Source organism: Tursiops truncatus, chromosome 8 (genome assembly GCF_011762595.2).
Source record: "Tursiops truncatus isolate mTurTru1 chromosome 8, mTurTru1.mat.Y, whole genome shotgun sequence".
NCBI lineage: Eukaryota > Metazoa > Chordata > Mammalia > Artiodactyla > Delphinidae > Tursiops > Tursiops truncatus.
Genome location: NC_047041.1, coordinates 107,091,425 through 107,117,751, shown reverse-complemented (window position 1 = coordinate 107,117,751; position 26,327 = coordinate 107,091,425). Strand labels below are relative to the sequence as shown.

The 26,327-nt window shown below is 62.2% G+C and overlaps 1 protein-coding gene across 5 annotated transcripts in view; it reads left to right on the top strand.

Annotated features, from left to right (window-relative positions):
* The first annotated feature begins 5,520 nt into the window (after window positions 1-5,520).
* The window catches only part of LSP1 (lymphocyte specific protein 1), a 35,940-nt gene continuing 15,133 nt past the window's right edge, over window positions 5,521-26,327 (top strand). Inside the window, exon 1 of one of the 5 annotated variants that reach the window (XM_033861447.2) lies at window positions 5,521-5,676. In XM_033861447.2, coding sequence (XP_033717338.1) covers window positions 5,612-5,676 — 65 coding nt within the window. In that variant the 5' untranslated portion in view covers window positions 5,521-5,611. Of the gene's footprint in view, window positions 5,677-18,329; window positions 18,502-23,346; window positions 23,433-26,327 lie in introns of those variants that run through there. The other 4 variants (XM_073809362.1, XM_033861448.2, XM_073809361.1 and 1 more) reach the window with 4 other exon arrangements.

Genomic DNA, 26,327 nt, shown 5'->3' with positions numbered 1-26,327 from the left:
CGACCGTGGTGTTTCACATCTGCTAGACTGAGGTTGGTGTCTGCACTGTGGTCAGGGGAGAGGGCGCCTCCAGTTTCAGAAAACAGGTCACGAGGGCCTTAGGAGTAGAGGAGGGGAGAGAGTGAGAGGCAGCGACAGCAGGTGATGGAGTTAAAGATGCTCTTTGCATTAATCTTGAAACTTTTCTATCAGTTTGAAATCATTTCCCCAGATTAAACTTTTCTTTAAACATCAAAACAAGAACACTTTTTTAAAAAAATTAATTAAATTTTGGTTGCGTTGGGTCTTTGTTGCTGTGCACGAGCTTTCTCTAGTTGTTTTGAGCGGGGGCTACTCTTCGATGCGGTGCGCGGGCTTCTCATTGCGGTGGCTTCTCGTGTTGTAGAGCATGGGCTCTAGGCGCACGGGCTTCAGTAGTTGTGGCTCGCGGGCTCTAGAGCGCAGGCTCAGTAGTTGTGGCGCACGGGCTTAGTTGCTCCACGGCATGTGGGATCTTCCTGGACCAGGGCTCGAACCTGTGTCCCTGCATTGGCAGGCGGATTCTTAACCACTGCGCCACCAGGGAAGCCCCTAAACAAGAACACTCTTAAACAACCGCAAAATAGATGAAGCAAAATCAACAAAGATGAATCGCCCAGACTTCTGAAGATGGAGATGTGGGCGGACGAGCCCAGAGAGCTTGGGAGACCGGGCAGGGCCCGTGGGCTGATGACAGGGCAGCGGGCTTGATGGACGTGGGAGACCCAGACAGGGGTCTTGGGAGGGCTCTCCACACGCCCTTCTTCAGCAGGTTGGGTGAGTGCAGTGGGCCAGAGAGACGGGGCAGGGTGGGCGGTGCCAGCCTGGGGGGGGGTTGGGCAGAGCCGAGGGTCCACTTGGAAGTGGGTGGAGCCGTAAGGACTAGTATGGGTTGCGGTCCCCCTGGGTTTCCTGCACCTGTGGGACAGGCCTCCCCTCCCCCCTCACCTGTACCCCCACCTGGCCAGGGGGAAGCCAGCGTGGCCTGGAGGACACAGAGCTTCTCCGTGGGCATCCACCTGCAGGGCTTCATGGCGCCCCACCCTCTCTCCAGCTTCGCCCGTGACCACCTGTCCACACCTGTCCCCTTTGGTCCCCAAGCACCAGCTCCATCCAGGCCCAGATCTGCTCCCCCTGCCCCTTAACCAGCAAGCCACAGGCCTCCCTGTCACCCTCCTCCTCAGAGCAGCTGGACCTCGGTTTACCTGACAACAAAATGGGTGTGCATGTGAGTATACCCGGCTCACAGGATGGACAGGTGAGGAGGGAGCTCTGGCCCCTTCTGGGAGTCCTCCAGCTGCCCCCAACCTCTCTGCCATGCCACACCCGCCTCAGCGCCAGGTCTGGAAGCGTCTCCTGGGCTCTCCCTCGGCTGCCCCCTCCCCACCTCCTCAAAGAAGCCTTCTGTGAGCCCTCAGCCCCGAGAGCCTGGCACATGGTCCAGGCCATGGTAACCCTGTGTAGAGGGCAGGTAGCCCTCAGGCGGGGCAGGAGTTTGCGTGCCCACTGTCCACATTGGGTCCCAGGGCTCCTCTCACATCTGGACCTACCTCCTGACCACCCCCATCACCAAAGTCCTTGCTGGACTCCCAGCTTTCATCTTCTGTCGTCCTTGGTGGGGGGGGTGGTGCCCGTAGGAAGACCCTTTGGACAGCTTCTCCCTGCTGTGCCCACGGGGGTCATCGTGGACCCTCCACCTGGGCCCCCTCCTCATGGTTTCTCCTGCTTCCGGAGCCTACTCCCTGACTCCCTGGGGAATTTCTGGCAATTCCAGGCTCACCGCAGCTGCCCGCTTCCAGGGAGACCCGGCCCGTGCGGGGGGTCTCAGCTGCGCCCCTCTGCCTGACCCCCAGACCCCATCAGGTGACACGAGTGTGCACAGACACCTTTATCTGCTCCCCTGTCTCTTCCGCTGTCCCTGTCCCCGGTGGCTCCTGTAACCCACCTGCCGCCCCGGACTCTCACCTTACCTCGTCTCAGTGAATCTGCTCAGCACAGCCACTCCTGGCTGCCTGTCCTCGTCCTCCCGGGCCTCCCTCCGACCTGTCTGTCCCCCGCCCACCCCGCAGACTCCCTGCCCTGTGCCTGTCTGTCCCCAGGCACCTCCGGCTCCAGGACCCAGCTTGCCTGATGGGGAGCGTGGAGGGAGCTGCACCAGCAAACCCTGCAGCTCCCCCCCAGGGCACACACGCAGCACGTGTGCACACGCGCACTGGCTGACCGGCCTGGGAAGCCTGAGCGCAGGAATGAGGGCCAAGCCCCAGCGGGAGACCCTGGGCCTCCCTGCAGCCTGCGGACCCGCTGGCCGTCTCCCTCCCCGCGTCTCTGCTCTCTGCCCACACCCACACGAACGGCCCTGGCCACCTCTGCTGGGTTTCCACAGCACCTCAGCCCCGGGCGTCCGTGTCCACATCCTCTCGTGCCCCTGACCTTCTGCTTCGCACCTGTGCTTAGTGATGGCGCCCCCGCTGGACCCCTAGCACATCTGGGCACCCCATCTTCTCGCTCCCTGGCCTCTGTACCTCGTGGTGGCAGGAGCTGGCTGGCTGCCCACCACACTGCCCACCTTTTCCTACTGGGCACACACTTTGAGGACAGATGAGGCATAGACCCCCCCCCAGCCTCCCTCATGGTCTCCCCGCCCCTCCCCTGCCAGCTGGGACTCTGAGGTCCTCGGGGGGCGGAGCCTGGGGTCACAGCACGAATGTGGACCACCTTCCCGCCCGCCGTGGCCGGGACTGGGCTGGTGCTGAGCCCCCGAGGTGTAGGATTGTTTGTTACAGCAGCTTCTTCCTTCCCTGACTAGCACGTCCCTGTGTCAGTGTCCGGGGCACCCACAAAACAGCACCGCAGCCGGGGCGCTCTAACAGCAGCGCTCACTGGCCCCCGTCCTGAGGCTGGAATTCCAGACCCAGGTGTGGGCAGGGCTGGTCCTCCTGAGGCCTCTCTCCTCGGCGTGTAGACGGCCGTCTCCTCCCTGCGTCCTGTGTCTGTGTCCTGACCTCGTCTTCCTATAAGGACCCCAGTCCTGTGGGACTAGGGCCCCACCCTGGTGACCTCATGTAACCTGATCATCTGCAAAGACCTTATTTTGTAATAAGCTCACGGGGCCTGGGGGTCAGGACCGGAACATGTGAAATTTTAGGGGCCACAATTCAGCTCACAGACCTCCCAGGCCCCCTCTCTCTCCAGTCGCACCCCCCACCCTGGTGTTTTCAGAGCCTCAACATTTCTCTCCTGGATCAAGACGCCCTTCTCCTCATCCATCCTGCTTCTCCCACTGTCCCCCCTCCAACCCACGGAGCCCCCAGTGGGCTCCTAAACGGTGCTCCTGTGGCCTCTGCCACCCCTCGGCCCTGGAAGGCCACTTTCCGACCCTTGGCGACATGCCCTCCTCCCACTGGCAGCCGGCCTCAGACCCGTGCTGGCCGACTTGTGCCCTCAGCGCTCCAGATAGACCAGACTGACCACTTCTCCCATCCCCTCCCCAGCATCTAGTCACCCAGTGTCACTTTGTCACTTGAGCGTGTGGTCCTGACACTGGTCTCCCTGGGGACCCGTCCCACCTGGGCCTTGGAGGCCACCTGGTCCATGGACCCAGCCGCCCCTGGACGTTCCTCCTTGATGTCCCACAGGCAAGGCAGAGTCAGTGCGTCCCGTGTCTCTCTGTCCCCGTCTGCCTCGCCCAGACCTCCTCGGGGTCTGGGCTCAGCGTCTCCGGGGCCAGAAGCCTGCCTGGCGTCCACCCCACCCTCCTGCAGAGCCTGTTGCGTCCGGGCTTCGGACTAGCTCGCTGTTTGCCTCGGTCATTCACTGTGTCACTGGACACTGCACCGGGCTTGGGAGAGAGAGGGGGGACTACAAGGGGTCTCTGCCCTCCCAACAGCCCCTCTAGTTTGAGTGAACGATGCCAATGGAACAGATGATGGCATGTCTGCTTCTTGGGTGGACTCTTAGTTCTTCTGAGGAAGTCCGGCTCTGCTTAACCTGCCAGCAGGGCACAAAGGCCCCCAAACCTGGACACTGGGTCCCCAGGGATGCCTCTTGCTGACCTTGGAGGGAGGAGTGAGAAGGGCGGGTCCAGGGCGCTTTTGTTTGAAGGTGTGAGAGCTTCTAGATACACACACACAAATGGGATCAGTGGGGGCGCAGAGGCTGGAGGGATGGGAAGAGGCCCTGGGATCTGGAGAGGAGCTGAGTGCTGGGGAGAGCAGAGTCTCAGAGCAGGAGCTGGAGCTTGAGAGGGGAGGGGACGGGGCCCGGATGGCAAGACGGGAGATGAGGGCAAGGGGGGGAGGCCTGGATGACCATGGAGGGCACTGCAACCCGGCTGGGGGTGAGGGGAGGATCCGGGGCATCCTCGGGCATGGCCGCCATGCGCTCCCACCTCCCACGCATGGAGAACGGGGTGTCTCCCACTCTTAGCCCCAGGAAGTGTCAGATGGGGCGGCTCCAACGTCTCCCAGTCTTGGAGGTGCCACGGGAGCTCCTCCTGGGCTCTGAGGGAGAACCTGCTCTGGGCCCCTCCCCCAGCCTCTGGTGGTTTCCTGGGGACCTTTGGTTTGTAGACGCGCCACCCCCATCTCGCTTTCGTCTTCACATGGCGTCTCCCGGCGGGCAAGCCTGCCTGCAAATTTCCCCTTTTTATAAGGACGCCAGTCACCTTGGATGAGGACCCACCCTAATGACATCCTAACTGATTATATCTGCAATGACCCTATTTCCAAATAAAGTCCCATTCTGAGGTGCTGGCCATGAGGACTCCAACCTATGAATTTGGTGGACACAGTTCAGCCCTTAACAGGAGGCATGAGTCGTTTCTGGGCCTTCGAGGGTGGGGATGGGCAGAGGGGGGAGAGGGCAGGCTTTGGAGGACCCCGGGGTCTGGTGAATGCTTGGCAGGCGAGGGCCAGTTCCGAGGCCCCTGAGTGCAGGAGGTGGCAGAGTCCAGGGGCAGCAGAGAGACTGGGGACCCCAATAGTTCAGGAAAGTAAAGAAAACGGCAAGAGAAGACGTGGGGCCTGCAGATGGGGCAGCTCATGCTGGGCCCCAGAAATCGCCTGGAGAACACAGACCAGTGAGGGGTGAGCCAGGCGATGGCCCGAGGCTCTGGGGTAAGAGTGTCCGAGCTCTGGGCACACTCCCAGAGCATCTCCCTCCAGAGAGGTCACCATGCCTAACGTGGAGGCTCGGGGACCAGGACGGCGCCCTGTGCTTGGGGCCACCAGCCACGCACAGGTGGGCTTCGGGGCCAGGGCTGCAGGGGGCCCAGGGAGTCCCAGCCCCTGCACCCCTGCACCCACGTCTGCCTCCACCCGTCCCTCTGTGCCCTCCAGGCCCCTGCAACTTGCTTAACGTTTCCTGATAGCTGTTTTTTTTTTCTCCTCTCCTCTTACAGCAACAGATTAAAAAACAACACCCCAACCCAAGCTCCGATATGCTCCAAACCTCAACCTGCCGCCAGAAGGGGGAAGTGAAACCCGGCTGGGGGTGAGGGGAGGCTCCGGGGCAGCCGCCCCAGGAAGCGCTGAGAGCTGCAGCACACACGCACAGCAGGGACCAGCAGGGACCAGCCAGAAGCCAGCCCCAGCCCATGGCCATGGCGGAAGCTCCCAGCCACCCTGGCTCCGAGGAGCTGCTGGTGGAGGAAGGCACAGGGTAAGGCCCGGGCCGGGCCGCGTGAGCGCTGTGGGCCCAAGAAACCTTGGCCTGTACACGTTGCCGGTGGAGGGGGGGGATGCTTAACTCGGAGGCCAATGGCACCCTTGGGGCTCAGGGGAGGCACACAGGCTGCAGGGGACCCCGTCTCACCCAGGGCAGGAAGACGCCTCTTCTGTCTGCCTCTGCAGCTGGGTCTCACTGGGAGAGTCCGGGTTCCCCACCAGCTAGTGGGATGCTGACCCAGGACCAGGAAGCCTGGACGCCTGGTACAGGTCCAGGATGTGGCCTGGACACCCGGGGAAGAAACCAGGCCGTGAGCGGGCAGTGCCGAAGCCGTGTGGGCAGGAGGTGGGGAGGCCCCAGGCCAGGAAGCCTGGCCTCGGGATCCTCAAAGCCTGTGCCGGAGGCCTGGCCGGGCCCCCTCCCCCAGGCCGCCCCCTCCCGGTGCTGCTGGAGGCCGAGGTTGCCGCAGGTTCTGAGCGCCAGGCAGGCGCCGTTGGTCGGGGGTGGGATGTGAGGGGACACGAGCCGAGGCTGTGTGGCTTGCCAGCGAGAAGGCCCAGACGTGTGGCCGCAGCCAGAGCTGGGCAGAGGAGCTATGTGACCCAGGCTCCCTCAGGAGGCGCACTCCCCGCGGCCCCCCACCCCCACCCGGGCCTGTGCAGGGGCAGAGGAGGAGGGCCCGTGGCTGGGGGAGGGCTGCCGAGGGCAGGCATCCACGCTGAGCCACACCGTGGGGGTCCGACTGCCCCAGGGGGCAGGTGCCAGAGAGATGGGAGTGGTCAGGGCTCCGGGAGGGACACGTGTTCTGACAGTCAGGGGTGGGAGCTGTGTGGAGAGAGACCACCAGCCCAGGAGGAAGGGGGCAGGGGCTGCGGCTTCTGCCCCCGCGAGCCGAAGGGAAGGAGCAGGGGCTCCAGGCTGGGGGACATGTGCAGCCACAGCACGGGCTGGAGCCGCCCAGGGCCGGCCCCCGCTTGCCCCAGAGCTGCTGCTGGCGGAGGGGGTCCCACTAGGACCCCCGCTGAGCCCCCGAAGGCAGGGCTCCCCACAGCCTCAGGGTTGACTTGCAAAGTGGATCCAAGCCCAGCTCTTCTGCGTGATTCTGTGATGCTGCCTCTATCGATAACGAGAGGACAGAAATGTGTGCAGGGCGTGCGTGCGTGTGTGTGTGTGTGTGTGTGCGCGTGCGTGCGTGTGTGTGGAGGAAGATTGTCTTCTCCATGCTGAATACCACGGGGACCCGGTGCGGGGGCTTCAGGGGGCCGAGCCCTGGGGGAGTGGAGAGGCTGGGCAGCTGGGATCCGGCGGGGGGCTGTTGTTGTGGGGGAAGGGCATGCTAGACGGGACCCATTGCTCGCTTGCCGCCAAGGAGGGGAGGGGGGCACGGCCCAGGCTCTGTGCCCTGAAGACAGCCCCATCCTTCTAGGGAGGCAGGTCGCTCCACACACAGCAGGTGACTGGGGAACAGCTGTGTCCCCGCTCAGAAACGGCTCCGTACGTCAGCGCTGTCCGGCCCTGGGCGCCTCCAGCCACCTCATGCCCATAGAAGGGCACGGCTTGAGCGGCCTGGCAGGGCCTGGCCCTCCTTGGCCCCCTCCTTGACCCCCTTCCCAGCTGTCGTGCATGCCGAAGAGAGGGAGGCGGCGGTGGAGGGCACGGCCGCCAGCCCAGGTCGCGGCGGCGCGCTGGTGCCTGTCCCCGGGCCTCGGGCTGCACCTGTGCGGGGTCCATCGGGGGCTCCGTTGGAGAACCGGCTGGACGCACCCCCAGGCCCTTGGAGCCTGGGCGCCCCAGCGACATCACCCCCACGGGGGTGGGTGTGCCGCTGACATTTCAGAGTGAAACTGAGACCCAGGGTGAGTGGGGTTCTCGTTTCACAAGGTGACTAAGGGAAGCAGGGATTTTCCTGTCCGAGGTGAGGGAGAAAGTCCCCGACGCCTAGGCAGGGGACTGAGGCTGGGAAGCCCCGCCCAGGGGCCCCCAGGACAGCCAGGGTCTGCTGGGGTCAGAGCCGAGCAGGTGAGACCTGCCCCCCTGCCCCCCTGCCCCCCATGTGCTGCCCATGGGGGCTTTCAGGTCTGTGGATCCAGGGCAGGCCGTGCCCCTCCAACTGGCCAACTTGGGCCATCCCCTCAGACTGCCCCAGACCCCTCGGGGGCCCCATGTGCACCCCAACCCTCCCCAAGGCCGGACGGAACCACGCTGGGCCCTTCCCCTGTCTGCACCCAGGCAGGACTCCTGCTGCCGCCGGGAGATAGGCTTGTAAGCCCCCTGGGCCGCCCCCTGCCGCAGCCCAGCCCCTCCCTGGTTGGCCCGGATGACAGGGTGGTCTCCAGGCCCCTGCCCCTGCCACGTGCTCTTTCTCTGGAACGCCATCAGGCCACGTTTTCCCATGCGTGGAACCACTCACCGTGGAGCGCTGGAAATCCATGCCCCAGGGCGGCCACTGCAGCCACCTGGCCTCCCCTCCCCCGCCACCTGGCCTTCCCAGCTCGACCCAGCTCGACCCAGCTCTGGAAGGCGCCGGCATCATCGCAGACTTTGCACAGGCCCTTCCTCAACCTACCTGGCCGCCCCACCCCCTCTGCAGACTTCCCTCCCCTCCCCCGGGTGGTCGCTACCCCAGGCTCCCTTCGCATCTGCCACTGCTCGTGGTGGGGGCCGGCGTGGAGCGTGGTCTGTCCTCTCCAGCACCCGCCCCGGGTAGGCTGGGCTGCTCTGGCCCTGGATGACCCTGAGTGGGGCGGGATGGGGGAGCAGGTGTCTCCATGCCCCAATCGCTGCCTGTCACTGCCTCAATCACTCCTCTGCGTGCTGAACTAAGGGGGCAGGCAGGGTGGGGACAACTTGCAGGGCCACCCTGGGCAGGGTCCCTTTCCCGGCCATCTGTCCCTGCAGACCCTCTCGGCCTTGCCCTCTGGGCTGCAGGGTCTTCAGGAGAGAGGCCACAGGTCCCCACGGGGCTGCGGGCAGCTGGCAGCTGGAGGGAGGGGCTGAGCCAGCCGGGAGGCCTTGCTTGCCTCGGTCCCCCTGAGGGAGCTGGCGGTGGGAGGAGCCTGTGGCATGTGAGGGGCAGAAACCCACGGGTGGGAACCCCCCCACTCAGCCAGGTACCTGGTGGCCCTCCCTCCCTCTTGCCCTCTCCGCAGGACCGGCACCACCTGGTACAGCCGGGCACACGGCCCTGGAGGAGCGGGCAGTGCCAAAAGCCACTCAGGAGGATGGTGGAGCCGGGCGGCATGAGGCCCCGGCCCCGGCAGCGGGCTGATGGGGTGGAGGGATTGGGGGCCGCACGCTGGGGCTCCTTCCCCAGCCCTGCCCAGGGCCCAGACCCAGAGGCAGCAGTCAGAGCTTGGTCAGGCCTTGGGACCCCTGGGTGGACCTGGTCTCCTCCGCCCCACGTCAGGGGTCTCGGGCGCCTGGAAATTTCCCAGGACGGGGGGAGGCCTAGGTCAGCCCAGATGATGGATGCCTTCCTCCTGCGCCCACCTCCTGCCTCCATCTGGACACTTCCCATTCCCTCCTTGGGTGGGGAAGAGGGAGAGGACCTTGACACACATTTGGGGAAGTCGCTGCACGGCCCACCCTGCTGATCTGGGAAGCTGGAACCCCTTCCCTGCATGCCCGCCCCCTTCCTGGTCCCCAGTTCTCTCCTCATAAACAACCCCGGAGCCACCGGGGCAGAGCCAGGAGGGTCTCCGGTCCAGAACGGGCGGGCCCCCCAGGGTGGCACTGTGGGTTTGGGCATTGCTGCCCTCCCTCCGCGACCCCCCCTCCCCCGCCTGCCTCTGCCTCAGTATCCCTCAGAGGGTGCCAGAGCAATGGGCCAGCCCTCAGTGGGGAAGATGAGGGTCCTGACAGCAGCAAGAGGCCCCCGGAGCTGGCAGGCGTGGGGCCGTGAGTGTTGCCTTTGCTCTCCTGGGCTCTGAGTTCCAGGTGCAGGCGGTAGGAGGCGGGTGGGCACAGAGCCCCAGGGCACACGGCACCGGCTGCTGCACCTGGCCTAGTACTTTCTGGGGCGACTGCGCCTTGGCCCTTAGGCCTCAGTTTCCCCATGTACACGGTCAGAGTCACAGTACTCAGCAGTCACTCAGCCACGCCAGCCTCGCCAAGCTCTGCAAGCCAAGGTCCTCACTGTACAGCCAGTGAGGCAGGTGCTAGGGCCTCCCTTTCCAGGGGCAGAAGCTGAGGCTTAAGGGTTGAGCCTGCTGCTAGCATGTGTTTCCTAACGCGGCTTCCCTGCAGCGGCTCCTTGGGGAGCCCAGGCCCCCTGCGACCCGGCTAGGACTCAGGGTGACCCAGGGTCTGGGCTGCCCCTCGTAGGTGCTCAATAACCCCACCAGTGCTGGTCCCTGAGGTTCCCATGAAGACGAGGGCCACCCCGAATAGGGCACAGCTCAGCAGACACCCCTAGGGACCTCCTCCAAAGCAGAAAGGGGACTTAGCTTGGCCATAATGAGCTGGTCCTCTCCAGAGCCACCTGCAAAGGAGCCCTCAGCTTCTCTCTCAGGCCCCAGCCCTGAGCCCTTTGCATCTGGGGATCCTCTTTCTAGGGGGGCCCTGGGCCATAAGACAACCAGTGAGGGGAGTCCCCAAAACTCCCCAAACCCCGAGTGCAACCGAGGCAGACAGAGTCAGACCCTCTCTGCCGATGATGAATTGAGACTTAGAGGGGAAAGCACAGGCTGGGGGTGCAGGGCCAGGGGATGTTCAGCCAAACGGGAATCCAGGCCCGTGGTTGGGAAGCCAGCCCAGCCCCTGCCCCTTCCCCCATACCCATGAGCCTGAAGGGAGGGGGCTGGGGCCTGTGCGGGTGTGGAGTTTATTGGAGATAAGAGGATTGAGAAAATCAGGCCTCCTAACACTGCCCAGCCAGCACAGCCCTGCAGTGCCAGACACAGGCAGATAAGGGGGGGTGGGGGTGGGCGGTGGCGGTGGTGGCGGGAGAGGAAAGCCCCGGCCCTTTCCCGGGGTCAGGCCAGTCTGTCCAAACTCCATCAGCTAACTGTCTCCAAGCCGGGAAGGTGGGAGTTGGTGGGTTAGCAGGGGGAGCACTGTCTGGTCTCACTGGCTGGCAGGGAGGGGCTGTCTGGGAACCTAGGAACTGAGTCCACCTCACCCCGTAGGAGTGGGAGGACCTCGGGGCTCTGGCCTCAGAGCCTGGAGCAGGGCCAGCTCTGGGGGTGGGCATTTGCAGAGGTCAGCAAGGACAGCCGGCAGAGGGTGGGGGTGACAGTAACTGGGGGGTAGTAGTGGTGGGTACAGCCTCGGCTTCCCCACTACCCCAGGAGCTGTTGGTGAGGACAAGAGGCTCACTGCCCTGCTCTATGCCTGGCAGGTGGCATCACAGATGCTGTTCCTTCCTGCTCCCAGGGAAAAGCACAAACCCCTCACTCTGAAGGTGTCTGTACCCCCTCCTCCCTAGGGAGAGGAAACTGCTTTGTTGATGGTTTCCCTTCTGAGGTCCCAAGGCTGCCAGCTCACCCTCTCCTCCTCTCTCAGTTGCCTCCCTTCGAAAGATAAATGGGACATGGGACAGATGCACCTAGCTAGTTGATTCTAGAGGAATCTGGAAAGAAGCCTTCAGTCCTTCCCCAAATCCCAGCTTCATCTCTATACCCACCACTACACCACCCTGGCTCCTCTCCCTTTGCTGGACCTAGGCACATATAAGACAGATGAGTACTCAGAAACACCACTCTACTTGGAGTCTCCCAGGAGCCACTGAAACCACCAGCCCTGACCCCTCTTCTGCACCCCACCCCCCATGGGCTCTCACTGCTTAATGCACCTTTCTTTGGGATACAGCTCTATAAGCGTGGACTCGTGTGTGTGTGTGTGTGTGTGTGTTGAGAACATCTGAACAAGAGGGCAGATCCCTCCCTCTCCAGCCTCTATTTAAGTTCTATTGTGGTACTCAGCCTACTGGGGAGAGGGTATGCTCTCTTATGTTCTTCAGCCACAAGCTTATGAGCCATGTCTTAGTCACAGAAGAAAGAAAAAAGGCTCGACAAGAGAGAAAAGTGTGAATGAAAGAAAAGGTAGATGAAGAAAGGTAGGAAGCAGGAACAACTGGATGATGGATGGATGAATGGATGGATAATAGGTGGATGGAGGGATGGATGGATGGGTGGATTGATGAGTGAGTAGATGGATGGATGATGGGTAGAGGGACAGATGGGTGGATGAATGGGTGGACGGATGGATGGTTGGATAGATGGGTGAATGGATGGGTGGATGGATGAATGGATGGTTGGACAGACTAATAATGGCTGAATTGATGAGTGATTGCATAGATAAATTGTTAGTAGATGGATGGGTGGATGGATGAGTGGGTGGATGGATGAGTGACTGGATGGATAGATGGAAGAGGGAATAGATGCATGGAAGGATGAAGGGTAGAGGGATAGGTGGATGGATGGAGAGGTGGATGGGTGGATGAATGGATGAGTGGATGGATGGAAGGATGAAGCGTGGATGGATAGGTAGATGGATGGATGGAGGGATTGATGGATGAGTAAATGGGTGAATGAGTGAATGGATGGAGGGACGGATGGGTGAGCGAATGGATGGGTAGATGGATGGATGAATGAATGGTGGGAAGATGGATGCATGGGTGGGAGGGTGGATGTTTGAACAGATGGGTGGATGGATGGATAGGTGGATGGATGAGTAGATGGAGGGAAGGATGGATGGATGCATGGTGGGCAAATGGATGAATAGGTGGGTGGATAGATGAGTGGGTGGATGAATAGGTGGGTGGATGAGTGAATGGATGGATGGATGGATGGATGGATGGATGGATGGGTGATGGGACAGATGAGTGGTGGGTAGATGGATGGGTGGATGAATGGATATAGGTTGGTGGATGGATGGATGGATGATGGACGGATGGATAGGTAGATGGATGAGTGAATTAATGGATGGAAGGATGAAGGGTGGATGAATAGATGGATGATGGGTAGATGGTTGGATGAATGAATGGATGGATGGAAGGATGGACGGACAGATGGATGGATGGATGGATGAGTGAATGAACGGGTGAATGGATGGGTGGGTGGATGAGTGGATAGATGAGTGTATAGATGAATGTTGGGTAGAATAATGGGTACAGAATGAAGGGATGGTTGGATGGATAGATGATGGGTGGATGGATGAGAAGACAGGTGAATGGATGGATGAATGAATGGATGGATGGATGGATTATGGATGAATGAATGTGTGGATGGACGGGTGAACATATGGATGATGGATGGATGGATGGATGAGGGGTGGATTAGTGGATGGCTGAATGGGTGGATGAATGGATGAGTGAATGGTTGGATGGATGGATGGGTGGATGGACGGGTGATTGGATAGATGAATTTTGGGTAAATGGATGGGTGGATGGATAGGTGAGTGGATGGATGGATGTATAACGGGCAGATGGATGGATAGACGGATGGGTGATGTATGCATGGATGAGTGAATGAATGGATTGATAAATGTATGAATGGAGGGATGTTTGGATGGATAATGTGTGAATTGATTGGTGGATGGGTTGATGGACGGATGGATGGATTGGTGGTTGGATGGATGAGTGAATGGATGAGTGGATGGATGGGTGGATGGATGGATAATGGGTAGATAGAAGGGTGGATGGGTGGATGGATGGGTAGATGGATGGATGGATGTGTAATGGGTGGATGGATGGATTGATGGATGGATGGGTGGATGAATGAAGGGATGGGTAGATGGAGAATTATGGGTGGTTGGATGGGTAGATGAGTGGATAGATGGATGGACGACTGAACGGTTGGATGGGTGGATGGATGGATAGATGGAGGGATGAGTGAATAGATGGACTGATGAATGATGGGTGGCTGAATGGGTGGATCGATGAGTGGATGGATGACTGTATGGGTGGGTGGATGCATGAATGAGTGAATAAAGGAATGAATGGATGCATGGATGATGGATGAGTGGATGAGTGGATGGCTGGATGGGTGGATGGATGGATGGGTGGATGGATGGTTGGGTGGATGGACGGGTGATTGGATAGATGAATTTTGGGTAAATGGATGGGTTGATGGATAGGTGAATGGATGGATGGATGTGTAATGGGCAGATGGGTGGGTGATGTATGTGTGTATGTATGTATGGATGGGTGAATGAATGGATTGATAAATGTATGAATGGAGAGATGTTTGGATGGATAATGTGTGAATTGATTGGTGGATGGGTGGATGGATGGATGGATTGGTGGTTGGATGGACGGATGGATGAGTGAATGGATGGATGGATGGATGGATGGATGGATGGATAATGAGTGGATAGATGGGGGGGATGGGTGGTTGGATGGGTGGGTGGGTGGATGGATGGATGGATGGATATGTAGTGGGTGGATGGTTGGATGGGTGGATGGATGGATGAATGAATAGTTGGATAGATGGAGGTTGAGTGAATGAACAGATGGATGATGGGTGGATAAATGGGTGGATATATGGGTAGATGAGTGAATAGATGGATAGATGGATGGATAGATGAATGATGGGTGGATGAATGGGTGGATGGATGCGTGAATGAATGAACGGGTAGATGGATAGATGGATGGATGAATTGGTGTATGGACACACGGAGTGGAATTATGAATTGGTGGATGGGTAGATAAATGTAATGTTACAGATAAACGACTGGACAGATGAATATAGATGTAATTGGATAATGGGTAGAGTTTTAGATGAACAGATAGGCAAATATAGAAAGAGACAGAAGAATAGGAAGACAGATACTGAGTAAATAGATGTATGGCTTGGTGCTGGATGAACTATTGAAGAGATAAATTGGTGAAGAGTCAGACCTAAATCAGGGATTTTTCACTCACTGTTCTCTTTTCCTAGAACACTTTCTTCCATCGATGTGTGGAGCTACTCCACTCAAGTGTCTTTACAAGTAAGGAAAGGCTTATTCCTCCCCATGAGGCTTTCTTTGACTCTCATATATAAAATGTCACCCCCCCTCCATAACTCCATATCCTCTTACCCTGAATTCCATCTTCTATAGCATTTACCGCCATCTGATACATTGCAATATATATTTCCTTGTTTATTTATTTTTTATTCCCACTAAATGTCATTTTGTGAGAACAGGAACTTTGCTAATTCTAAACAACTCCAGCACCTAAAAAGTGAATACAGTCAGCATTCAATAAGTTTGTGGAAAAATATATAAAGATAAATTTAGAGATGAATGACTACGTGGTTGTTTGGATGAGATGTGGATGAATGAATAGATGAATGAAAATAACCGTAACTAACATTTATTGGCAATTTACTATGTTCCAACTACTGTTTTAAGTATTAACTCATTTGGATGGCCTTATGGGCAAAATAATGGACAACTATGTATATGGCAGGACAAACATATACGTATTCAGGCACAATTGGATGTCTGACTTGCTAGGTGGCAAGACGGTTAGACATATGGATGGATGAATAGGCAGATATACGAATGGATCTATGAAAGGGAAGGATAAATAGTAAAATATTTAGATAAATGGGAGGACAGTAGAATATTTGGAGAGATAGAAGAATGTATTAAAGAATGAACAAATAGTTCACCAGTTGCATATATGGGCAGATAGATATACAAATTGATGAATACATAGATAATAGTAATTAACATATTGAGTAGATATTATGTTCAGGATAGGTGGATGACTAGCTAAATGCTTCTTTTAAGTGTGTTACATGTTTTACATGTATTAAGGCATTTAAATAAATGGATGGATGGATGGGTATGTACATGGATGGATGAATGGAGGGATAGATGAGTGGGTGGGTGGGTGGACACTTGCTCAATGAAGAAATGTAAAGAAATAGGGATGGACGTGAGTATATACACATTGAATGGATTGAATGAATTGATGGAAGAATATATTGCTTACATGGACAATTGAATGGATAGATATATTGAGAAATTGATGGATTCATAGACGATACAAGGAAAAACAGATAGCTGTATAGAGAGGACAGATGGAGAGCATGGATGGATGGATGGATGGAGGATGGATGGACAGATGGAGGATGGACTGATGATGGATGGAGGATGGATGGATGGGTGGATGGATGGATGGATGGACTTACGGAGTATGGATGGATGGACGATGGATAGAGGATGGATCAATAGATGATGGGTGGAGGATGGATGGATGGAGGATGGATGGAGGATGGGTGGATGGTGGATAAATGGATGGATGGATGGATGGATGGACAAATAATGGTACAGTTGACAGCAAATACTCTGCCCTATTGTTCGCGTTGGGACATGCCCTAATTGGGAAACTGAGTCCTGACCACCGCATTTAAAGATCTTTTCTTGCTACCTCCCACCCATCAGTCTGATGAATAATCGTGCAACACTATTTAAGTTCTAGTGACAGGAAACTCCTGCCACCCCAAGGCAGCCCTCTACCCTGTGGAAATATTTTTCCTTCTTTTGAACCAAATATACTTTGGCACATTTCATGCCTGGCTGTCTGTGACTGGGATTCCAGCAGTAAGAGCAGGAGGCAGGGGGAGACGGGCAGGTTGAGATGGAAGGGAAACACACGCTTACTTTCCCTGGGTGATCTGGCTCCGCTCGAGGCCTGGCCCCGTCGCCCTCCCTCCTCCCACCAGAATCCTGAGGTCTCCGCAGCTCCGGCTGGAGGCCGGGGATGGGCAATGGGCACAGCTGTTCTCTGCGGCACACCCCACATTCTCTGGCTCCTCTGGGTTGTGCGGGGGGAGGGGCAGGCTGTGGGCCACGGGACACGGCCTGTTACGTGGGGGGGCGTCTGAGCCGGACGTCCCGACCCCCACAAAGTCTTCACCAGACAGCCACCACCTGAGCCACTGGGACCTATGGGCCACGTGGAATTCTTCTGACGCCGCTGCCCCCTCCAACACCCAGGGATTCACCCACGTGTCCACCTGCTTGCCGGTCCGAGCCTAACCTGACCCTTTGTCCACTCACACATATGCAGGTGCTCACTGGCCCTGACCGCCTGGCACAGCCAGAGGGCAGACTAGCTGGGGAAGCAAGAGGGCCATTGCTCTGCGTGCGGCCGTGGGGTGGAGGGAGGTGGCCGGGCCAGTGCTGTGGTGGCCAGCTGTCGGTAGACGGGCTTGGTTCCGGCTGTGCCGGGCCCCTGCTCTCCGACCTCGGGTACTAGTCTGAGCCTCGGTTTCCCCATCTGGGACACAGGTACGGTGGCGTCTGCCTGTCAGGGTGGTCGTGGGCGTTGGCGAGCCTGGTGAGGTCCTGGATGTGAGATGGCTCGGCCCGGAGCTGGCCCTCGGCGAGTCCCGGCGAGTCCCAGCGAGCGAGCCCGAGTCTGGTCCCTCCCTGGTCCGGCCACTCGCCTCGCGTGTGCTCCAGTGAGTCACGGCGACTCAGCCCAACCGGAGAAACAGTGGGCTGGGCTGCTCCTCCTGGGGCCTTGGCCAGAGCCCGGGGGCAAGGGGGGCCGCTGGCCAGGCCACCACACCGACCTCGTGCCACTGGCCACTTCTGGGGAGCATGGCTCTCCCATCCCGACGGGAGAGGCTGTGTTGGCCTCTGCCTTGTGGGGTGTCGCTGCTCCGACCTTCCAGTGCCGTCTGGCAGGGGACGGGGGAGGGCAGCAGCCTCCCCACTGGGGAGCAGACAGGATTCCTGGGGTGCCCCGGCCTCCCCCGTGAGGTGATAACAGGAGCAGAGGGCTGGAAAGAAACAAAGGGAAAATGGAGAACGGGAGGGAGGGGAGAGGAGGGAGGGGGAGGAGGGAGAAGAGGAAGGGAGGGGAGAGGAAGGGAGGGGGAGGGAAGGAGGGAGACAGAGATAGAGACAGAGAGACACCAGAGGGAAAAGAAAGGAGAGAGGGGCTGAGTGTGGGACCAGGGAGGCCGGGGGGCAACGGAGGAAGGAGCACGGGCCCCGGGCCGGGCTGGGCAGGGCCGTGGAGAGGGCCAGAGGGCAGCTAGGCCAGGGCTGGGCAAGGGGAGAGGCGGGCAGGGATGGGGAAGCAGATGTGGGGGACCAGGCACCAGTGAGCGATGGAGATGGGATGCAGGAGGGAGGAGCCTGCAAGGCAGGGAGCGGCCGCCAAGGTGGCCAGGGCAGGGGAGGGGGGAGGCGGGAGAGGAGGAGGGAGGGAGGCTGCCGCCTGCCCATCACAGGCCTCTGAGGTCCTGCTAAGCCCCCAGGCTGCTGGGCTGCGAGGGTTTTCTCTCTGACATTTTTACTAGTCTCAGAAGGAGGGGGAGGTGGAGGTGGAGAAGACCGAGGGGGGCGGGGGAGGGGGCTGGGGGGAACCAACGGGAAGCAGCTGCTAGGCGTCCTGGAGCGGGAGAGGGGCCGCGAGACCCAGAGTCCGCGAGGCCGCAGAGGCAGGGACAGAGGGGCACTCGGACAGCCCGGGGGCAGCCAGTGGGGAGCTGGCCCAGGGGACCCCCAGGGGCCAGAGGGGCCAGGACAGACAGGCGGAGGGTCACAGACCAACAGACACAGAGAGGAGGCAGGGGAGGGGGTGTCAGAGCCAGAGACCAGCCAGCCAGCCAGAGGGAGAGACAGAGCAAGAAGGAGGGAAAGGGGGAAGGAGAGAGAGAGGGGGGAGAGGGTCCCAGTGGCAGGGGGAGTGGAGGGGGCAGGGCAGCCGCAGAGGGCCGCAGGCAGGAGCCTTTGAAGAAGCAGCCGCAGCGTCCCGTCCCCAGGGCTGGGGTCAGGCCAGGTCGCCGGCCAGGCGGGCGGCCGCATCATGAGCAGCTCTGCGCTCCTGAGAAGGAATTCTAGCAAACAGGGCCTGGAGAGCCTCCTGAGGTAGGTCCCTCCGCCCAGGCTGGGGCGCGGAGGGCAGGGCAGGGTGCCCGCGCTGGTGCCACCCACGGAGGACTGGCACCGCGGAGCCTGGGCCGCCTGGGCGTGGGGCTCCCCAGCCTCCCCCAGGAGCCTGGCCCCAGCCCGGCAGCTCTGCGGCCCCTGTGCCGCGGGCAGGGTGTGGGGTGCACCAGGCTGTGGGCCTGGCGTGCGCACGTGCGTGTGGGTGCGTGCGCGCGGGCCCGTCCCTTCCTCTGCGCCCCCAACATCGCGTCCTCTTCTCCCAACTGCACCGCCGGGCCTCAGGCAGTGGCCACTCTCTGCTCGAAGACCCTTCCCCGGGCCCTGGGTCTCTGCGCAGGCTGCACTCCCCGGCTGAAGAGCGTGGCCCCAGCGTGGCCTCCGAGGCCTCCTCTGGTCCTGCAGGCCCTCGGGGACTGTCCAGTCACCCCTTACTTTACAGATGATGAAACTGGACTTAGTACCACATTCACCACCCCGGCCCTTCGGGCACCAGCCCAGCGCGGAAGGGGCCGCGGGCCACGTGAGTTCTTGGGCCTCAGAGCCGGATCTTCCCGAGCTGGAATCCTGGCTCCTGCATCCTCGGGCCATGGGCCAGTGCCCAGTCCTCTCTGGGCCTCAGTTTCCTCCTCTGTAAGGTCGGGGTGTGGTGGCCCTGCCTCGCAGAGTCCTGGAAAGAGAGCAGAAGCAAAGTGCCGCAGGTGGGCTCAGAGCCGCTGCGCACTGTGGGCGGCTCCCTGCCTCCCTCTGAGCCGCCTGCAATGCCCTTCCTCCTCCTCCACCCTTCCAGGCATCTAAGGCCCAGCGGAAATGCTGCCTCCTGCGTGCAGCCCGCCTCGGCTTCTCCTGAGCTTGGAGGACTGCCCTCTTCCGCCAGGCCTGCGGGCCTGCTCCCTGCCCCCTTGGACGGCATGGCACAGGCTGGGCAGGCTGCCAGCTCCTGGAGGGCACCGGCATCCCTCAGCATTCCCAGTCCACCCCAGCTCTGACTCTGGGATGAGGGGGTCAAGGTGTGCAGGTGGGCTTAGCAGCCTCTGAGGGGAGTTGAGAACAGCCCCGGGCCCCGTCAGCAGGGTCTCTGCAGTCACGGAGGGATGGCTCTCTCCCTGCCCCACCCTGGCCTGGCCTTAGGGCTGCGACCCCAGGGTGGGGCCCAGAGAGAGGGTTGGAGGGGGCCCTGCTGGGCGTGCTCCCTTGGGGCCCCGCTCTGCCCGTGGAGAAGGCAGGCCCCCCTGGGTCTCCTGGGCTTCACACCTGCCCAATCCACGTGTCTCAGGCGGGACCTCCCGTTCCTGTCAGTTGGGATGTGTCCTCCCAGGAGTCACTGCTGTCCCCCGTCCCCAGTCTGTGGTCCAGGAACAGAGGAGTGCCTGCTGGGTCAGTCCCCGGGGCTCCCCAGCGCCATGTAACAAATGGGGAAACTGAAGCCATGGGAGCGCGTTGCCCAGCCCGCTGTGGGGGGTGGTGCAGGGAGAGCCCCAGGGCCTGGCTGTGTGCACAAGCATCTGTTGTCACAAGCATCCGTCCAGGTATGACTTTGGCTCAGCTCCCAGACCTGGTGCCAGGTTGCTGACCTGGGTGAGCGGGGGGCGAGCTGGAGGCGCCAGCGGGGCTCAGGGGGTGCAGCTGGACTGAGGGTGGGGGCAGGTGGGCACGAGCCCCGAGGACCCAGGCATGTGGCCAGCCAGGGCAGGGACGGGAGGAAACCTCCCTCTGAGCTCCCCGGGGACTCCCGCTGTGGAGGGTGGGGCGGGGGGGGGAGCACGCAAGGGTCCCTCGTGAAGAGTCGTGGAGTGCGTCTGTCCGTCCGGCCACGCTGAGCAAGCCCCCTGCACGTGGTCATGCTCCCGACGACGTGCACAGACCCGCACACGCTCCAGGCCCCTGACCCAGCGGCCGGCGGGGCTACACATCGCACACCACACACAGATGTGACTTCCTGCCGCCCTCTCTCCCGAATCCAATGGGCCTGCCGGCCGACAGGCCCCTTGTCCCCGATGGGCAACAGAAAACAAGGCTCGGAGAGGCTATGAGTCGCCCCGGGTCCCCTTGGGAGTGGGGAAGCCGTCCCCCTCGCCCCCTGCCTCACCCCAGTCCCTCACCTCGAACGCCTGGGCGCAGGGGAAGGGGGCCAGCAGAGGGGGCGCCGTCCCCTCCGTGACAAGCGCCGCGAGGGTTTGCTGACACCAGCAGTGGCTGGGGTGTAGACTGAATCCAGTTTAAGTGGATTAAAAGCGACCCTATGGGCCCGTAGGGAAATCGCCTCCCCGCCCCGCCCGCACCCCTCACCCAAGCGGCTCACGCTGGGCTGCGGCGTGTGGCCACCGGGTGCTGAGCGGAGCCGGTAGGCGGGCAGGGTCGGAGCCCAGGGCTGACCCCCTCCCCAGCCCCCGTGCCCCCAAGCCCAGCTCTGGCTGGGAGTCACTCCCGGACTCCTCCAGCCACCCTGGGGGATCCAAGCCTCTCCCCAGGCCCCCCCCCCAGTGTTAGGGGCCGTCGGAGGGCAGCGAGAGGACCCTGGGTCCATTCACTCCCAGAGGACGCTGACGCGGGGCCACCTGCCGGGTCACACGGTCCTCAAGGGCCTGGCTTTTTAAGGTAGGGGCTGAGCTGGCACAGTGCAAGGGGCTCCTGGTCCCCCAGGGGAAGCTCTGGGCGCCAGAGGAGCCCCCAGCCCCCGGCTCCCAGCACACATCCACCTCGGACACGTTGGTGATCTCCATGCCTGGCTCTCCCACCCTGGCCAGCCTGTCCCAGGAGGCCTCTAGGGAGCCCAAGTGGCAAGAGGGCGAGGGATGGGGCCGGCTGCGTGCTGGGCTGGCCCACGGGGACCGGGGGAAGCCAGGCCAGAAACTACGGTGTCAGAGGGGCGTGGCTGCTTTGGGCCCACCCAAGGGCCCGCATCCGGGGGTGGGGTGGGCGCCGGGCGCCCGGTGGGCGGTGCTGCCACGGGTCCGGGTGGTCTGTCGTTCAGAGCGGGTACTGCCCTGGGAGCCCGGGCGAGCCAGCAGCCGGGGGTACAGGGACCAAGTGGCCCAGCCCCTTGGGCAGGGTGTCAGGGCCAGAGCCCAGAGCGCTGAGGTTCAGGCCAGGCTCCAGCCCCGACCCGCAAACCAGAGTGGGAGAGAGCGGCAAGTGAGTGGCGGCCAGCGCGCACCGGGCACCTGGGGGCTGGCGCCCCTGTCCCTGCCAGAGCCTCGAGACGGCGCCCCACGGCTCCTGGGCCCTGAGGGACAGCTGGACAGGGTGTGGGCCCCAGGAGCGGCTCAGCACAGGTGGGTGGCCAGGGGCTGACCCACTGCAGGTGGGCGCTGGGTGGCACCAGACCCCGGCCCACCCCAGGAGGCGAGGGTGCCGGGCACATGAGGGACGGCTGCTGCCCATGACGGGCGGGGAGGTCCTGAGGCTTGTGGAGGTGAGGCTGCGGCTGGGGTGTGCCCTGTGGACCCTGAGGCTCTCCCGCCGGGATGTGTCCTTCCCGGTGGTGGGTGGAAGAAGTGGGGGGAAGACAGAGTGGAGAGGGCAAGGGGCAGCGGGGCCCCTGTGAAGACAGAAAGGGGACGTGTGGGGACAGGACGGGATGAGGGCAGGGGACAGGACAGTGGTCAAAAGGAGGGAGAGGCAGCAAAGGAGGGGCTGGACGAGGCAGGAGATGGGGATGCTCGAGGGGTCCTGGGATGAAGGAAGGGGCCCCCGGGGGCCGGGTGGAGTGGGCACCCAGTATGGGGGGATGGGGAGGGCAGCAGTGACCACCGCCTGCGGTGACCCTCCCGGGAAGGTGGGTGAGGGCAGGCAGGTGAGAGAAGGGAAGGCGGGGAGAAAAGGGAAGAGAAGGAGAGGAAAACCCAGTGAGGAGAGGGGAGGAGGCAGGGGGGCCCGGAGGCGGCACCCCATTCCTGGGCTGGGCCCTCCTGGATGGTGACCCAGGGGCTGCGGGGTTGGGACCCTGCCTGTGCCTCCTTGGGGTGGGGGGCCCCCAGTGAGACGCTGCATCTCTGAGCCTCAGTTTCCTTGCCCGTGGAGGGTCACTTTGCCCCTTTAATGGGGTCGTTCCGGCCGAGCCCCTAGCTCTTGGCCAAGACTTTGGGGACAGAGGACCGGGGTCTGGTGGGACATCCAGAAGCGTGGCGCCCCACAGAGCCGCTGAGGCTGAGCCCACGCCCCCACCTGTGCGGGCGGGGAGGCTGGGGTGTTGGCCCCGCCCTGGGGGACCGGCAACAGGGTCTGCAGAATCACAAGACACACAGCCAGGGGTGGCACGACAGAGTGAATTAGGGCCGGTCCAATGGCAAAGCCCCTGCACCCCCAGAATGATCGCTCCCAAGGGGTCAGGGATGAAGGAGCACCTTGAAGGAAGGGCTGGGGGCTGCGTGTTGGGGGCTCCGGTGGCACAAATGGTGTGGAGGCATCAGGGAGAGGGTCCCGCTGCTCCGTGCACGTGGGGACCCAGGGATCTCGGGGAGGGCGGAGCCAGGAGCAGACGGACAGGTGGTCAGATGCCAGGCTGCACCTCCTGCCCAGGTGGGCAGACAGGTTTGGACGACGTGCAGACCCCGGGACTCGGCGGAGGAAGAGAACCCCTTTGGTGCCGACCGCGGGGAGAGCCACGTGTGGGGCCTTGGGGAGTGGGAGGTGGACCCGGGGCTCCGCACAGGAGGAGGGGGAGGGGGTGGCAGAGGCTCCAGCCAGTGCCAGCCACCGGTCGCGTGTCCTGGAGCGTGCCAGGGCCTGGCCCCGTGAGCGCTCTGAGGGCTGTGCCAGGCAGTCCCAGCTGGACTCGGCAGCGTCCGGCTCTCCTGGAGGGCCGTCCGGCGCCAGGAGGAGACTGGGCCGGGCCCGGGGATGCGGCTGGAGCTGGTGCTGTGCGGTCAGCCCCCGGGTCCCATCCCCCGGAGGTCGGCCCGGGTGATGCAGTGTGTAGGCGTAGGGGTGGGCAGGGCGACTCACTGGTGTGAGGATGGGGCGGGGGTGCCTAGGGAGGTCTCCTGGGCTGCCGCGGCATTTGGCCCAGGCCCCCGCGGCGCTGTGGTCAGTGACTCGGAGGGGAAAGGAAAGACCCGTGTGCGTGGGGCACAGGGCAGAGGGGGGAGCGGCGAGCGCAGGGCCAGCGCCGGCCACAGGCACGCCAGCCACCCCCAGCCCAGATGGGCAGGCTGGTCTGAGCAAATGGGGGCAGAGGTGTAGAAGAGCCAATGCCAGGAGGCCGACCATGGAGCCCATCACAAGAGGTAGGCCATCCAGCCAGAGGGAGGTGACAGGCTGGGCAGCGCGACATTCAGCTCTGCTGTGGACCCCACGCTGGGGACCGAGCCTTGACGACCCGGGGGAAGCCTGAGGTAGAGGGGCTCAGGGGCCGTGTGCCCACTTTCCAGGCTCGGCGGGGTCTTCGGGGCCCAAGGCGTGGGGCTCTGTAGGGCTGAGCTGTGAGAGGGGGTAAAGCCCCACGAGGAGGGTCACAGACTCCTTAGGCAGGGCCGTTTGCCAGTGCGTGGGCGCCTGGGTGGCAGTGAACTCCGGCTGGGCACCTTTCCCATCTGGCTGTTTGCGGGGGTGGGGTGGGGTGCTGGGGGGTCCACCCGACCAGCCTGGACGACTTTGGGGTCAGTGGTGTGACGGGCAGGCCTGCCCTGCTGTCGCCCCCACCAGCATCAGAGCCTGGTCCCCCGGGGGCCGCGTGGGTCCCGAGGCGGCCGCTGCGTCCCAGGTCTGGGGAGGAGGCAGCAAGAACCCAGGCGTCCGGCACTGCACGGTGGGCAGCAGCGACTGAAGCAGGGATGGGGGCCCAGCCAGAGGGCAGGGTGGGGTCTTGCATGGGGCGTGCAGCGAGTGGGCCGCACCGGGGAACGGGGCTGGCACAGGTCTGGGACCGGGCAGGTCTGCGGCAGGATGTAGAGCCGGTGTCCATGGGAACAGAGGCCCCTCCCACACCACCCTGTCCTGCAGGTGGGGAGGCAGGAGACAGGCACACCGGTCTGGGAGGTACCGGGACTGTGGGTCACACGGTAGAGGGTGGGCTTCACCTCTGGACCCCGGGGGAGGATGGGAAGAGAGAGGCGGGGCTGTGGTGGGGGTCCCGGCTCTGTGTGCTGTGCCCCGTCCATGCCCGCCTCCCTTGGCCGCGATGCCCCTCGTTGTGTCTTCTAGCGGCCACCTTCCTCTCTCCCAGGGCCTCCTCCCACTGTGGCCCCTTGTCCCTCCAGGCTGGGTGCAGGCACAGGGGCCCCCTCACCTGAGAGGGCCTCTTGCCAGTGACTGCCCCCCAAATAAAACTTGCTATAGGGGTCCTCTTCTGGGGCCCTTGAGCCACAGTGTGGGGTCAGCACTGGTTTTCCTGGCGGCCTCTAAGATCTGTAAGGGCAGAGGAAATGGCACCCATCTCTGGGTCCCTAGCACCTGGCAAAGCAAAGTGCTGGCAAAGAAAGGGAGGGGGAGGGAACGGGGGTGGGGAGAGGGAAGGGCATGGGGAGACAGAGGCCCTGGGGATGGAGGAACGCGAGAACACAGGTCATCCCAGGCAGGCTGAGGGGAGCTGTCTGCGCTGGCTGGGAGGCTGTGGAGCAGGTGTCGGGTGTCGGGGTGTCGTCCGGGGTAGCCCGGCCCAGGGAGGGAGGCTGGGGCGGTGACGGTGGGGGGCTGTGGTCCCCCGTCTCCCCTTACCAGGGGAGACCTCAGGCCCTGCAGCATCATCTCCCGCTTTCTTGTCAGCTCTAAGGTGGGGTGCCAGCCGGCCGAGAACCGGGCGGTGGAACTGCCCCAGCTGAGCGGGGTCTGGAGCCGGCAGACGTGGCCCCCAGGGGCCAGTGGGGTGAAGGCCCAGAGGAGACGGGGACGGGGGCTTGGCCCGAGGGTCCCTGGTGGCTGGAGGGCCGAGGCAGAGGCAGCCTCCCCAGTTTGCCCCGGGGCTGGCTGGAAAGTCGTGCAGGAGGGGGTCGTCGCCTTTGGGGGCTCTGGGCAGGGCAGTTGGGGTTCCCCCGAATGAGACGCCCCCCAAGAATTGCCCCACTGGGAGAAGACGAAGGGGTGTTGGGCACGGAGGCCACACTGTGATGCGCAGATTCGGCCCGTCTGCTGTGAGACGGGGCGGTGCCCCCTAGGGGCGGGAGGCAGTGCCGGCGGCGGGGTGGGGTCTGGGCTGACGCACTGCTGATGAACAGGCCCCACCCACAGGCTGCTCTGGCCGCTGCCCCAGGGCCACCGGCCCAGGTCCCAGAGCCCTCCCCTCCCTCGGGGCTGGGGAGCAGCTGCGGTCCTGGGGGGGCAGGACGCTCTGCCCTTCATCTCTGGGCCGCCCTAGGGTGCTGTAGCCTCGGGGCGCGTGAGCCCCTGCAGGGTTGGCCTCTCTCCTGCTAGCTTCCGGCTCCCAGAGGCCGTGGCGGTGCCACCTCCCCCGAGCTCCGCCCGGTGCCCTGGAGACACAGCCGCCCTGGCCCACGCCCTTCGGGGTGCCATCCTCTCTGCGGTTGTGGGGAAAGCCAGCTTTGCAGGTAGATGTCCCCTCATCCAGGGAGGCTTCCTGCACGTGACCTGCTCACGTGGCCAAGAGGAACATGGGGCGGGGTGCGGGCCGGGCCTCCCCTGCTGGGACTGCAGCCTCCTTCTTGGGGACACAGGTCTGCCGGCAGTGCCAGCCATGGGGAAGCGGGAGCTGGGCCCGCCTCGGGGGGTGGTCTCAGTTTTACTCCCTGCCCAGTGGGTCAGCACCCCTTTTAACGGCTGGGGAGCTTGAGGCTGGGCCTGAGGTCTCCCCCTGCAGAGGAGGGTCAGGGAGACAGTACAGAGCCACAGCCTGGCTCGCCCGCCCTCTCCTC